The sequence below is a fragment of the Scyliorhinus torazame genome, chromosome 4, assembly GCF_047496885.1.
Source record: "Scyliorhinus torazame isolate Kashiwa2021f chromosome 4, sScyTor2.1, whole genome shotgun sequence".
Taxonomy (NCBI): Eukaryota; Metazoa; Chordata; class Chondrichthyes; order Carcharhiniformes; family Scyliorhinidae; genus Scyliorhinus; species Scyliorhinus torazame.
Window position 1 is genome coordinate 230,820,640 of NC_092710.1, and position 13,330 is coordinate 230,833,969.

A 13,330-nucleotide genomic window follows, 5' to 3' on the forward strand; every position below is an offset into this window, starting at 1 on the left:
ATTCAGGAAATGCTGCCCAATCGCAGAATCACATCTAATGGGAGACAATTTATTTTGGGTTTTGCAAGCACTGCTGATTCAGTATAACCTGTCCTCTGCCCATGACACAAAATCAAAGGAACATGCTTTGATCAGTCAATCATTGTGGAACTACATACCTAGGAACTACATACTTAGCATCGCACCAGCACTGAAATACATACATGACATAGCTCAATTGTGTGGTCGAGAGAATATTTTTTGAACTGATGGCAGCATTCTGTTGGTTGAAAATACCACTGGCATAGCTCAATTTCCTGAGGTACTTTTGCCTTTCTAGGGACATTTCTGGCAGAAATTCTACAAAAAGACTGGGTACTTTTCAGCTTGAAGGTGGTAATCGTGGGCCAATCTGTGAATGTGCGTGATACCTGGATGATATTTGACAATGATGTTTTTAAAATCCATTCCTTTATTAAAATTGACATAATAGAAATTCTACAAAATGTCTTTTCATTTGATGCAAGTGTTCATTTTCAACACAAGTGATAAAGCACTCAGATGTAAAAAAAAACATTTCAGCAGCCCTTATCCAAGTTCAAGGTTTGTTGGCAAACTGCACCCATCACAGATGTTAACAAATAATTCCAAAAATAAACTACAAATTAACATTACACAATGTAAAAAAAAAATAATCAAGATTATATAACATCTTTCGTTACTCGAACAGTCCAGATTTTAGCCTGGAGGCGAGTTCTGGAGGTGGGATAGGTTGGGGACCTTTTGCCAGGTTTTGAAGCTCACACGACTTAATTTTCCGAAGGTACTGCAGAATTTAACGACAGGGATGCTTTCACTTGTTTTTCTATGAAGATCCAGCCCACGGGCAGCCTGGTTAACAGGCTTGCGCAGGAAGCCTCCAAGAGTGGGTCAATATTTGGGGGAGTGAGCGTGATTAGTGGAGGGGAGAGAGGTGGTCATCCAGTTCGCAGATGGAAGAGTGAAGAATTTCCAAGAGCTTCCAGATCATGGGGTTTGGGTCCAATGGTCATATGGGCTTCACAATTGTTTTATGTGTGTCGGGAGTTGGGTGGGGGCGAGGGCGGAGGGATGGGCAGATGGAGATCCCATGTTGCTCAGATTCACAAGCACTGGGCAACGTAGCAGTAGTCATTTACTGGGTAACTGTTAGGCTGCGACAAGCACTCCTGCTCCTCCTGGACAATACCACTGGTGTTATGGTACTATCTCATACATTCGGTTCTTCTTTTAAGCTCCCAAATTTTGAGGCCCAGGTGAACTCAAATTACCTCTGTTTAAAAATAGAATGATCTTTACAATGAATGCATGTAGTCTCATGTTGATATTTAGATAACCAACCCATTTCCCATGAAGTTAGTTGCATGCTCCTTGTTCAACCTCCACTAAACCAGAAGTTGGAGCATTTGGTTCCTGTTCCAGTATGTTTGCATTTTAATTTCTGAGACAACCCCACTCATTTTTGGGAATTAAAATCCAGCCCAACTGATCCACAAGGCAAATGAATACAAAAATAATGTTGCATGGCTGGTAAAGAAAATCATAAAACCATTAAATAATTCAACCCTACAATGACACTTTTGACCAAAATATTCTTACATGTATTCAAGGTTTTTTTTAACGATAGAAACTAGACCTTGATATTACAACGTCCATATGTTATCTAAACTTCCCTTGCTATTTAAGTGGATTACATTAATCCATTTAAATTGCACAGTTCCACTGAAACAGCTGAGAAATGAATTTCAGATGAAGATATTAAGTTTTCATACACAGTAGTCCTACAGAATAATCTGGGAGCTCGAGTTAATTTCAGAACAGTTCCTTATGGTAAAATGTAATCATGTAAAATTATAAGTACCACGTGGTACAATTCATGTACAAAACTGTTTGAATATAAAAACATAGCTGCAACAAAATAATGAGGTTCATGGCACAAACAGCTAATTTAGCAATTTTCTACTTTTTATAAAAGCTTTGCTTATAATTTTTATGTAAAATTCCTGATGGTATATCCTGAGGAAATAGACTAATGCATTATTCAAGCAATTTTGAGCACACAAGAGTACAGGCTTGCTAAACTAATTAGAGGCAGGATAAGTGAAGGATAAGATTGAAGGTCAAGGCCATCAATCATCAAGCAGATCCTTAGTTTGGCAAGAGAGTAAGTACATATAGAATCTATTACTGTGATCTTGCCATAAGGAGGCTTATTTTCCAGTTAATATTGCAACATATGAAAAAAAACAAAGAATTATTCACAGAGTTCTGTCATGTCCATGGCTGAATCTAAAACATTAGCACATTACAATATTACTTTATTCCACATCACTGTCTGAGGGTGGCAAATTAAAATTGTGGTAAATCTTCAAATTCCATGGGCATATTGCTAATTTAGCTTTATTATGAAAAGTTTTTTTTAAATTATAAATTTAGAGTACTCAGGGCAGTACGGTGACATAGTTGTTAGCACTGCTGCCTACAGCGCTGAGGACCGAGTTTGATCCAGGCCCCGGGTCTCGGTCTGTGTGGAGTTTGCACATTCTCCCCATATCTGCGTGGGTCTCACCCCCACAGCCTAAAAGATGTGCAGGTTAGGTGGATTGGCCATGCTCAATTGCCCTCAAATTTTCCAATTAAGGAGCAATTTAGCATGGCCAATCAACCTACCCTGCACATCTTTGGGTTGTGGGGGCGGGACCCATGCAGACACGGGGAGAATGTACTCACGCCACACGGAAAGTGACCCAGGGCTGGGTTTGAACCTGGATCCTCAGCGCCGTAAAGCAGCTCTGTGCCACTCTGCTTTATTATTAAAAGTTATATGAACATTGAAAGATGAAGCTGTCAGAAAATAGTTGAAGAGATGAATTAATCAGAAGAGTAAAAGTGATGATTTGGTAAGTATAACTTATTTTTGCTATAAAACCTATACATTTAAAATCATATTCCTTTTTTTGGCATCTGGTAATCTGGCAATTGCTATTCAACAAAGGCATTTACATAAACATTGGGCCAGATTTTACTGGAGTGGTACATCTCAAAGTGTGTCCCATTACATAAATTTACAATTGCATATTTAGGTTTTTAAAATATTTGCACAAAACGTTGCTGCAAGTAGGAGATAGATGATAACAGCACTGAGTAGGGTGGATAATGTCTGCGAGAGAGCTGGCATTTCAAAGTAGACAAGTCTCGCTGCAACCATACGTGGCATTCATGAGACCCACTTAAATTACTGCCTATAATTTTGTTCAAATTTTTAACGAGGGATACATCTGTAATGGAGGCAGTTCAGAGAAGGTTCACTAGTTTAATTCCTGGGATGAAGGGGTTGTTTATAAAGAAAGGTTGATCAAATTGGGCCTATACTTATTGAAGTTTAGAAGAAGGAGAGGTTCTCTTATTGAAACATATAAGGTTCTGATGGGGGGGCTTGATAGGGAAGACACTGAGAGAATGTTTCCCTTCAAGCAAAAATATAAAATCAGGGGCACAATTTCAGAGATTTTTTGTTTGAGATCAATGAAAGGAGGAATTTCCACTCTCAAAAAACTGATAATCTTTGAAATTTTCGACCTCAGAGAGCAGAAATTGAGTCACTTATTACATTGAAGGCTAAAATGAACAGATTTGTGAACTGTGGGGGGGTCAAGCATTATGAGAAATAGGCATGAAATGGAGTTGATGCCAAGATCTGATAAGCTGTGCTCTTATTGAATAGCAGAAAAGTCGCAAGGATCTTTATGTCCCACTCCTGCTCCTATTTCTTATATTGTTATGGTCCAAAACCAACTGGGCTTCTGGGAGCAGAGTGAACCACTGGACACCAGTATATCTCCTCAACCAGCAAGATTGAGAACTGAGAAATAAATAAAGGGAAGAATGAGATATAAGGGGAGTTATAGAATGGGTGAATTCAATGTCAAATCAGGTAGAGAAAGAGCAGGGAAGAGAGAGAAAGCAGGAATATTGCATGAGAGACAAAACAAGTATATACATTTAAAATTTCACTTTTAAAAAATCTCCCAACAATTCACAATTTACAGGACTGTGGAAAAACAGGTTGATTGCCAGTCGTTAACAATTATCATGTCGGCAAAAGGGTGCTTATCCTTTTAATTACTAGATTTAACTTCCTTTGGGAAGTTCAATTGATAATGAATGTACAAATACAGCCATTTCATGGGGCGGTTAAAGGTTGGTGCATTTTCACAAAGCCAATTGTGGAGTGTCCAGCAATTCATGGCAAGTGCCGATTCACAGGGTATCTCTACCCCTTCACAAGTTGCTAGCCCAATGTTGTGCATTAGTAACAGCAGCATTGTGTCAGCAAAGCCTGGCCCAATCGTTTCATTTAAAATTCAGTATGAATTTCAACAGTATATTTGCGGTAAGGTTGGTAATACTGTTCTTTAGTTCAAAATGTTAAAACTGCCTCCGAACATAAAAGTCTTGCAGAAGTGATCCTCCGACAAACCACTTTGAAAATGGTGGATAATATTTTTTTAAAGCTGAATATTCACATTCAGCTGTACTAGGCCAGGCAAAGAGTTACCAAGTATTTCCTAGGTTAATCAAAGATTTAGGACTAATCGGAGCCTAAACCAAATTACACGAATCACGGTTGGTGTGGATTGTAATATCTTTACATCTTAATGCACCAACTTCAAAATCTGGAATAGTCCAGAGTTCAAATAATTTTCTTGGTCAAAATTTACAAAGCTTAGGATTAGCTGCAGCTTAATTTTTATCAATTATATCTAGCTTTATGTACAGCTCAATTCCTGGCAGCACAATAAAAAATAAATCGAATTCTGTAACAGCGTAGAATATAAAATTATATACACATTATGAAAGTATCCTCATGACTCTTAGGAATGGAATATAGTAAGATTTGATTTTCATCACAAAAGTAGGCCGCCTGAGAATGTGCTTTGGTCCTATGGGTATGCCCCTATATTTGTAGGTTTTGTGCTTATTGAGAGAGACACATACCTTCAGCAAATTACAAAAATATGCATTGATGAGTGAGAAATATATGCCAAAGGGCTTGACATTATTTTCTGGTTTTGTGACAACCATTTATCCAATTAGAATATTTATAGAAATAATCTCTGAATCTCACAGGCACGGTGAGGAGAAAAAGAACAACAACTGCCTACATGAATACAGCTGGACACAACTGGTGAAATACGCTATATCTAATGTGCATAACGTAATATCACCATAGTATAACTTTCTATTTTCATATATATATATTATATATAGTTGAATTTGGTAGAGGTACAAATCAGGCAATAGTGGATTGGCCACTTGTCATGTAGCCCATTCGACTTCCCACTGTATTTCTCGAATTTAGACACTGGTGTCAGAAGAGGATGCTGCAGGCATGTTTCATCCCCAGCCAAAATATTTATCATCCCATGTCTATCTCTTCTATAAGCACAGCCTCACATAAAAGTACAGCTCAGTGGCCAAGGGCCAGTTTCTGGTTGTTCATCCAATTAGTCATTTTCTTGCACAACAGTAATAGCAGAGCTGTTTGAACTCTAGAAACATCACAGCCAAGCCCAGTCCTGTTCTGGTCCAACATCTGTACATAACCTTTCCAGGTAGAAATAAAATTGATAATTTCCTCCCTAGCCCTGGAGCACTGAATGTTTTTGAACAGTAACGGCCTCGCCATCCAGATAATCCACTTCCAATGATGCTGCACCAGGCATTTCTGATCCGCATATATCAAATAAAATTATGTACAAATGGAGGTCAGTTACATGGAACTTGTTCAAGCCTTTGTGCTTGAATGTGAAGTGGCTAAACTGCTGGGGTTAATCAGACATATGGATTCAGCGATAAATTAATGTGGGCCTAGTATGTACATACGTATATACCAGCCATAAATTGATTAATAGCTGAACGTACATGTGTTTACTTTAACTGGTGAGATAAATTTTAATAAGTATCAAGATGTGAATTTTAAATCCGTTCTGATTGGATCAGGTTATACAGGTAATAAACTATATACATTAGCTAACAAAAACACTAGCGTCTGTATAGGCTGAAAGATCAGTCTCAAAGAAGTCCTCCAGTTTCCACTGTAGTGTTTCAAATGTTGGCCGATCCATATCTTTGTCTTTCCAGCAATCTAGCATGATTTCGTACAATGTTGGGGGGCATTCTGAGGGACATGGCATCCTGTACCCTCTCCCCACTTCCTGGATAACTTGGTAATTTGTCAACCCTAAAGAAATGAAAGCCAGCATTCACTATTTTTTGCAAAAATATTTTTAAAACAAAATATTTCAACAAGTTACATTTTAGTTATTTTACATTCATGGCACCAAAAAGAAAACACTCTTCAAAATGACTCCTTAATAATTCAGTCCGGTGCATCATTAAACTACCTGCCACTTGAACGCAATCTGTCCTCAGCAATGTTTAACATTTTTAATGAAATTATTTTCCTGAACGATGATGATAAACATCCAAATGAGTTGTACCTCAGCCTCCAACTTTGATTCTGTTTTTCTGCAGTTTAAGTAGAAAATTGAAACATTAGTAACTAAGTGATTCTAAATGTGCCCAGATATAATAAACTAACCTGGATAAGGCATCTTTCCAAAAGTGATTATTTCGTACAGCAGTATTCCAAAGGACCAAACATCAGATTTGATACTGAACTTATTTGAATGGATGGCTTCTGGTGCAGTCCATTTTACAGGAAATCTTGTTCCTTCCCTGGCTTGATAAACAGCATCATCATCTGTCTAATGGTGTTGAAAGAGTTATAATTAAAGACCGTTTAAATGGCATAGTCACAATTTCTTCAGGAAAATAAGAGGTACACATTAAAATTGAACACAGCAGGAAGTCTTACAACACAAGTTAAAGTCCAACAGATTTGTTTCGAATCACTAGCTTTCGGAGCACTGCTCCTTCCTCAGGGGAATGAAGAGGTAGGTTCCAGAAACATATATAGACAAAGTCAAAGATGCAAGACGATACTTTGAATGCGAGTCTTTGCAGGTAATTAAGACTTTACAGTTCTTAATTACCTGCATCTTAATGGGTACCACCATTACACGCGAGAACACCACCCACCAGGTGCGTGGTACATACTCGTGCGACTCGGCCAACGTTGTCTACCTCATACGCTGCAGGAAAGGATGTCCCGAAGCGTGGTACATTGGCGAGATCATGCAGACGCTGCGACAATGGATGAACGGACGCGTGACAACGCAGAATCGCCAAGCAGAAACTTATAGCCAAGTCCCGCACACGAGTACGGCCTGAACCGGGACTTTGGATTCATGTCGCGTTACATTCACCCATCACCATGTGGCCAGGGCTTGCGAAATCTTACCTTACTATCCTGGCTTGAGACAATTCACGCCTCTTTAACCTGCGATTACCCCTCTCTCTGGATCTGTAAAGACTTAATTACCTGCAAAGGCTCACATTCAAAGTATTGTCTTGCATCTTTGACTTAGTCTATATATGTTGCTGGAACCTACCTCTTCATTCATCTGAGGAAGGAGCAGTGCTCCGAAAGCTAGTGATTCGAAACAAACCTATTGGACTTTAACCTGGTGTTGTAAGACTTCTCACTGTGCTCACCCCAGTCCAACGCCGGCATCTCCACATCATTAAAATTGAAGCTACTATTAAAACAAACAAAGCCATAAATATGAACACAAGTCTAATTACACACCGATAATAAAAGCAAATTAATGCGGGTGCTGAAATCTGAAACAAAAACAGAAAATACTGGACAATCTCAGCAGACCTGACAGCATCTCTGGAGAGAGAAGGGAACTAACATTTTGATTCTGGATGACTCTTCATCAAAGCTAGAGAGAACTAGAAATGGAGTTGAGTTTATACTGTAGTGGGTGGGCGTGGTGGGGGGGGGCTGGATAGGGGGCCAGCGATAGGTGGAAATTGACAAAGATGTCAAGGACAGAAGACAAAAGGAATGTAAATGGGGGTGGTTAAGGCTAATAAGGGTGCTGATCGAGACACATGAAGAGATTAGAATGTGTGAATGGCAGAACAAAGGTGAGCAGTGTGTCAAAGGGCAACTAGGAACAATTGGCCAAAGTGGGGTGGGGGTAGGGGAACAATGGTGAGGGAGGAACAGATCAATGGAAGAAATTAAAATAAATTGATAGAAATAAAAATGAGGTGAAGGTGGAGGAGAGTTCAGTCTGAAGTTGTTGAACTCAATGTTAATTCCGGAAGGCTCTAATGTGCTTAATCGGAAGATGAGGTGCTGTACCTTCAGTTTACTTTGGGCTTCATTGGAACATTGCAGCAGATCAAGGATGGACATGTGGACGTGAGAGCAGGACGGTGAGTTGAAATGGCAAGTGACAGGAAGGTCTGTGTCCTGCTTGCGGATGGACCGGCGGTGTTCTGCAAAGCGGTCACCCAGTCTGCATTATGTTTCTCCAATGTAGAGTAGACCACACTTGGAGCAGCAAATGCAATAGTCCAGATTGAAAAAGGTGCACGTGAAGTGCAGGCTCACTTGAAAAGAGTGTTTAGGGCCTGAGATTTCTCCTTTAACAAGTCTCATTTCCTCCAAACCAAAGGTGTGGCTATGGATACCCACACGGGTCCCAGTTTTGCCTGTCTCTTTATGGGCAACATTCATTGTTAGGTATGTATAATTAAATATGTAGCTTGAGCGGTTCCACTCCACAAACTTGGGGCAAAGCGAGGAGACAGGCCACCATGAATCACCAAAGCAAATACGGGATTTGAACCTGCATCGCTGGCAGCATTCATCACCATACTTTAGCCATCTCGTCAACTAAGCTAACCAACCATATTGTAGTGAAGTAAACATGCCAAAATAAAGGTTCAGAAATCCTGGATGGGATTCTCTGAAATGGAGGCAGAGCGTTCGCGCCGTCGTGAACGGCGTCGAGGTTCATGACGGCGCGAAACGGCCCCTATCCCGACCGATTCAGGGCCCGATAATGGGCTAGGAGTGGCGCCGCGTCATTTACGCACGCCAGGCCTTGGCGCCGCGTAAAGGCGGTGCCGCATACATGACGGGCCGGCGCCGCATAACTGGTGTCACCCGCGCAGGCGGATCTTACGGGGCTGCGGAAGAAAGGAGGTCCTCCTTCAGAGAGGGCGGCCCGACGATCAGTGGGCACCGATCGTGGGCCACACCCCATTTGAGGCCCCCCAGGTGCAGGATCCCCCCCCCCCCCCGCAGGCCACCCCCCCCCCCCCCCCCGGGAGCGAAGAATCGCGCCCCAGGAAATTGCCAAGGAATTACAGTAACAAAACAATGATGCTGAATTTAATACTGCATAAAAATAGACAATTAATTTGAGGGCAATAATAAATCAAAGTAAAACACTATATTAATTTAGAGTTAAACATAACTTGCCCCATCGTACCACTTTCATATTATACTAAAATATTTCTCAAATTTCTTTTCTGTTATCTAGTTATAATCTAGCTAAACTGATTTCTCACCTGAATCACAACTCTATTGGTACCCAGGCTCATAAACATCCCACTATTTTTATTTAAGTACTGAGTTGACCAAAATGCACAACAGACGAAATCCCTTCAATTCCTTAAGAAAACAATTAAAGCTACGGAAAATTATTATTAGTCTTACTATAAAAACTCGAGCAAGTCCAAAATCAGCTACTTTACAGATGTTGTTTTCTCCAACCAAAACATTCCTGGCAGCTAAATCCCGATGGATATAATTCTGAACTTCCAGATAGGCCATGCCTGATGCCACCTGTGCAGACATTTCCAGCAGGTCATTTATGGTCAGAGTCATGCCCTGGTTTTCTGTTGAAATTAACACATTTAATAAATATTAAATTTCAGAAGTTATTTCCATCATCCTAAAACCTGCAATCTGGTAAAATAAGACTCTTTGAAGGCACAAAAGTCCCAAGTTTAAGCCTCACCTCATTGAAGCAGTAATGATAGCAGTAAACATCAATGGAAGATATACTGGAAATGAAAATGAGCCCACAGCTCCAGAATTCTGAACATTTATTTTACTAAACTCAAAAAGAATGAGGAAATTTCCATTTAGCATCCAGACGTTTTTGCATGCAATGACTGTTTAAAGGCACAAAAGTCCCAAGTGATTTGTGCCACAGCACGATTTCCTGGAACATTTGCGTTGCGATGACCACCTGGCTGAAACAGTTGCTGGTTAATCGTAAATTCAATCATAATTGCCAACTTGCTGAATTTAAACTGTTTTGACCACCACTGCCACTTATTGCAGAATGACGCAGATGAGCTCCGAACTTTTGGCAAAAGCACAGAAATAAGACTAAGCATGAGTAATTTGGTTGGGTAATGCAAAATACTTCCCATAATTTGAATTAACCAACTCACATGGCAACCCCATATTGGATTTTCAGCTCACATACACGCATTTTTAAAATTGACTTCAGAAAAATACGCAGTACTGCACAATAACAGACAGCATTTGTAAACTTCCCCAACAATGGTGTTAACAAACGTTTCTGATATTATTTTAGAAAATGATACATATATGTTTACAACATGGGTGAAATGGAATGTAATACCACATTGCTAAAATGTTCTGAATCAATTTGACCATACTCCGTTTGCTGTTATCCTAGCGAACCAAGACTGAGGTGCACCTTAGTAATAATAATCTTTATTATTGTCACAAGTAGGCTTACATTACAACGGCAATAAAGTTACTGTGAAAATTCCCTAGTCGCCACACTCCGGAGCCTGTTCAGGTACACTGAGGAAGAATTTAGAATGTCCAACTCACCTAACAAACACGTCTTTCGGGATTTGTGGGAGGAAATCGGAGCACCCGGAGGAAACCCACACAGACACGTGGAATACGTGCAGACTCCACACAGACAGTGACCCAAGCCGTGAATCGAACCTGGGACCCTGCCACTGTGAAGCAACAGCCCTCGTCCTGAACTAACCACCTTCTTGATCGTTGTTTCACCCCTGTCAGGTAAGTAACCTGGCAAATGTTTCAAAGACCAGCTGAAAAGACTTCGGGCTGACACTGACCAACAGGTTTGGGAGCCTGAGGCTGTGAAACAGACCACAGGCGCCCAACAACCTGGAAATCAACCTACAAGCTTGAATCAAAAAGACACAAGGCTGCTGAAGAACGGTGCAGACAATGGGAGGAATCTGCTTCTAACATCAGAGCCCCTCCGGACCAAGAGCTCCCATGTCCCATTCAATCAGGAGCTGGCAGATCAAGAGTTAGCCGCTTCAATCACCGACGACGGAACCAACTGCCACAGAGATCACATGATCTTCGCCGGCAAAGAATCCACTTCAACGTAATCCCACATGATCCCAGTAAATGAAAAATTAAGCGATTTTTATTCATTCGAAATCACCAGAAATAAAGAGCATTTATCGAAACATGACTTGGAGGTATGGGCCGGGATTCTCCCTTGTGGGGACTAAGTCCCCACGCCGGCGGGAAAACCGGCACCAACGACTCCGGCGTCAACTGGCCCCCAAGGTGAGGAATTCTCACCTGTCTCGAGGGCTAGATGGACTCTGGAGGGGTTGGCGCAGTTCCAGCCGGCCCCGAAGGGACGGCGGGAGTTCGCGCATGCGCCAAAGGGCCGGTGTGATCTCGCGCATGCGCGGAACCGCCGGCGTCTTTTGGCGCATGCGTGGGCGAGAACATCACTTGCAACGACGCCTCTTCCTGCTCCTGCATCATTATTTCTGGTGTGCAACAAGGATCTATCCATCACCCCTTTCTTTTTTTCATCCACAATCTGCCCCTTGGCGACATCATCCAATACTCTGATTTTACAGACAGCAATTGTGATAAACATTTCAGAAATTAATGTAGGAAACAACACAGTTACGGCATTAGTTTCATGTGTCTACAGATTACATCCAGCTCTACCTCATCACCATCTCTCTCGACTCCTCCACGGTTGCTAAAGTATCAGACGGGTCATCTGACATTCAGTACTACATTAGAAGAAACAGTCTACAGTTATTTATCAGCAAAATCGAAGCCATTGTTTACAATGCCCACTCCAAACTCCACTCCTGAGTTAGTGACTTTATCCATCACCTTGACCACAGCCTGAGATTAAACCTTGGTATCATATTTGACTGAGGTAAGCTTTCTGCCACGTATTCATGCCATCATTAAGACGGTCTATTTCCACCGACATAATACCACCTGACTTTGCTCCATCTTCACTCATCTACTGCTGAAACCCTCATTCATACCTTTGGTACCTCGAGATTTGACTATTGCACAATCCTGCCTGATCACATTCTACCCTTCATAAAATTGAGGTAAACCAATATTTTACTGTATGTGTCTTAACTCACACCAAGTCTGTTCACCTGTCGACACTTTGTTTTCTGACCCACATCAAGCTCCGGTCAAGCAAAGTCTTGATTTTAAAATTCCGCTACTTGTTTTCAAATAAGAACTAGGAGCAGGAGTAGGCCATCTGGCCCCTCGAGCCTGTTCCACCATTCAATGAGATCATGGCTGATCTTCTTTGGACTCAGCTCCATTTTCTGGCCTTTTATTCTTCAAAAAACTATCTATCTTTACCTTCAAAACAATTAATGAAGGAACCTCAACTGATTCACTGGGCAAGGAATTCCATAGATTCACAACCCTTTGGGTGAAGAAGTTCCTCCTAAGGTCAGTCCGAAATCTACTCCCCCTTATTTTGAGGTTATACGCCCTAGTTCTGCTTTCACCTGCCAGTGGAAACAACCTGCCCGCATCTATCCTATCTATTCCCTTCATCATTTTATATGTTCTATAAGACCCCCCGCATCCTTCTAAATTCCAACGAGTACAGTCCCAGTCTACTCAACCTCTCCTCGTAATCCAACCCCTTCAGCTCTGGGATTAACCTAGTGAATCTCCTCTGCACACCCTCCAGTGCCAGTATGTCTTTTCTCAGGTAAGGAGACCAAAACACCGAATACAATTGCAGCATAACCTCCCTAGTCTTAAACTCCATCCCTCTGGCAATGAAGGACAAAACTCCATTTGCCTTCTTAATCACCTGTTGCACCTATAAACCAACTTTTTGCGACTCATGCACCAGCACACCCAGGTCTCTCTGCACAGCGGCATGTTTTAATATTTTATCATTTAAATAATAATCTCTTTTGCTGTTATTCCTACCAAAATGATAACCTCACATTTGTCAACATTGTATTCCATCTGCCAGACCCTAGCCCATTCACTTAGCCTATCCAAATCCCTCTGCAGACTTCCAGTATCCTCTGCACTTTTTGTTTTACCACT

The 13,330-nt window shown here is 41.2% G+C and overlaps 1 protein-coding gene across 1 annotated transcript in view; it reads right to left on the reverse strand.

The window, feature by feature from the left end:
• Window positions 1-433: 433 nt before the first annotated feature.
• frk (fyn-related Src family tyrosine kinase) overlaps window positions 434-13,330 on the reverse strand; it is a 186,009-nt gene continuing 173,112 nt past the window's right edge. Inside the window, exons 6-8 of the mRNA XM_072499422.1 lie at window positions 9,665-9,846; window positions 6,623-6,788; window positions 434-6,262 (exon numbers count right to left, since the gene is read on the reverse strand). Of these exons, the coding sequence (XP_072355523.1) occupies window positions 6,048-6,262; window positions 6,623-6,788; window positions 9,665-9,846 (563 nt within the window). The 3' untranslated portion in view covers window positions 434-6,047. The remainder of the gene's footprint in view (window positions 6,263-6,622; window positions 6,789-9,664; window positions 9,847-13,330) is intronic.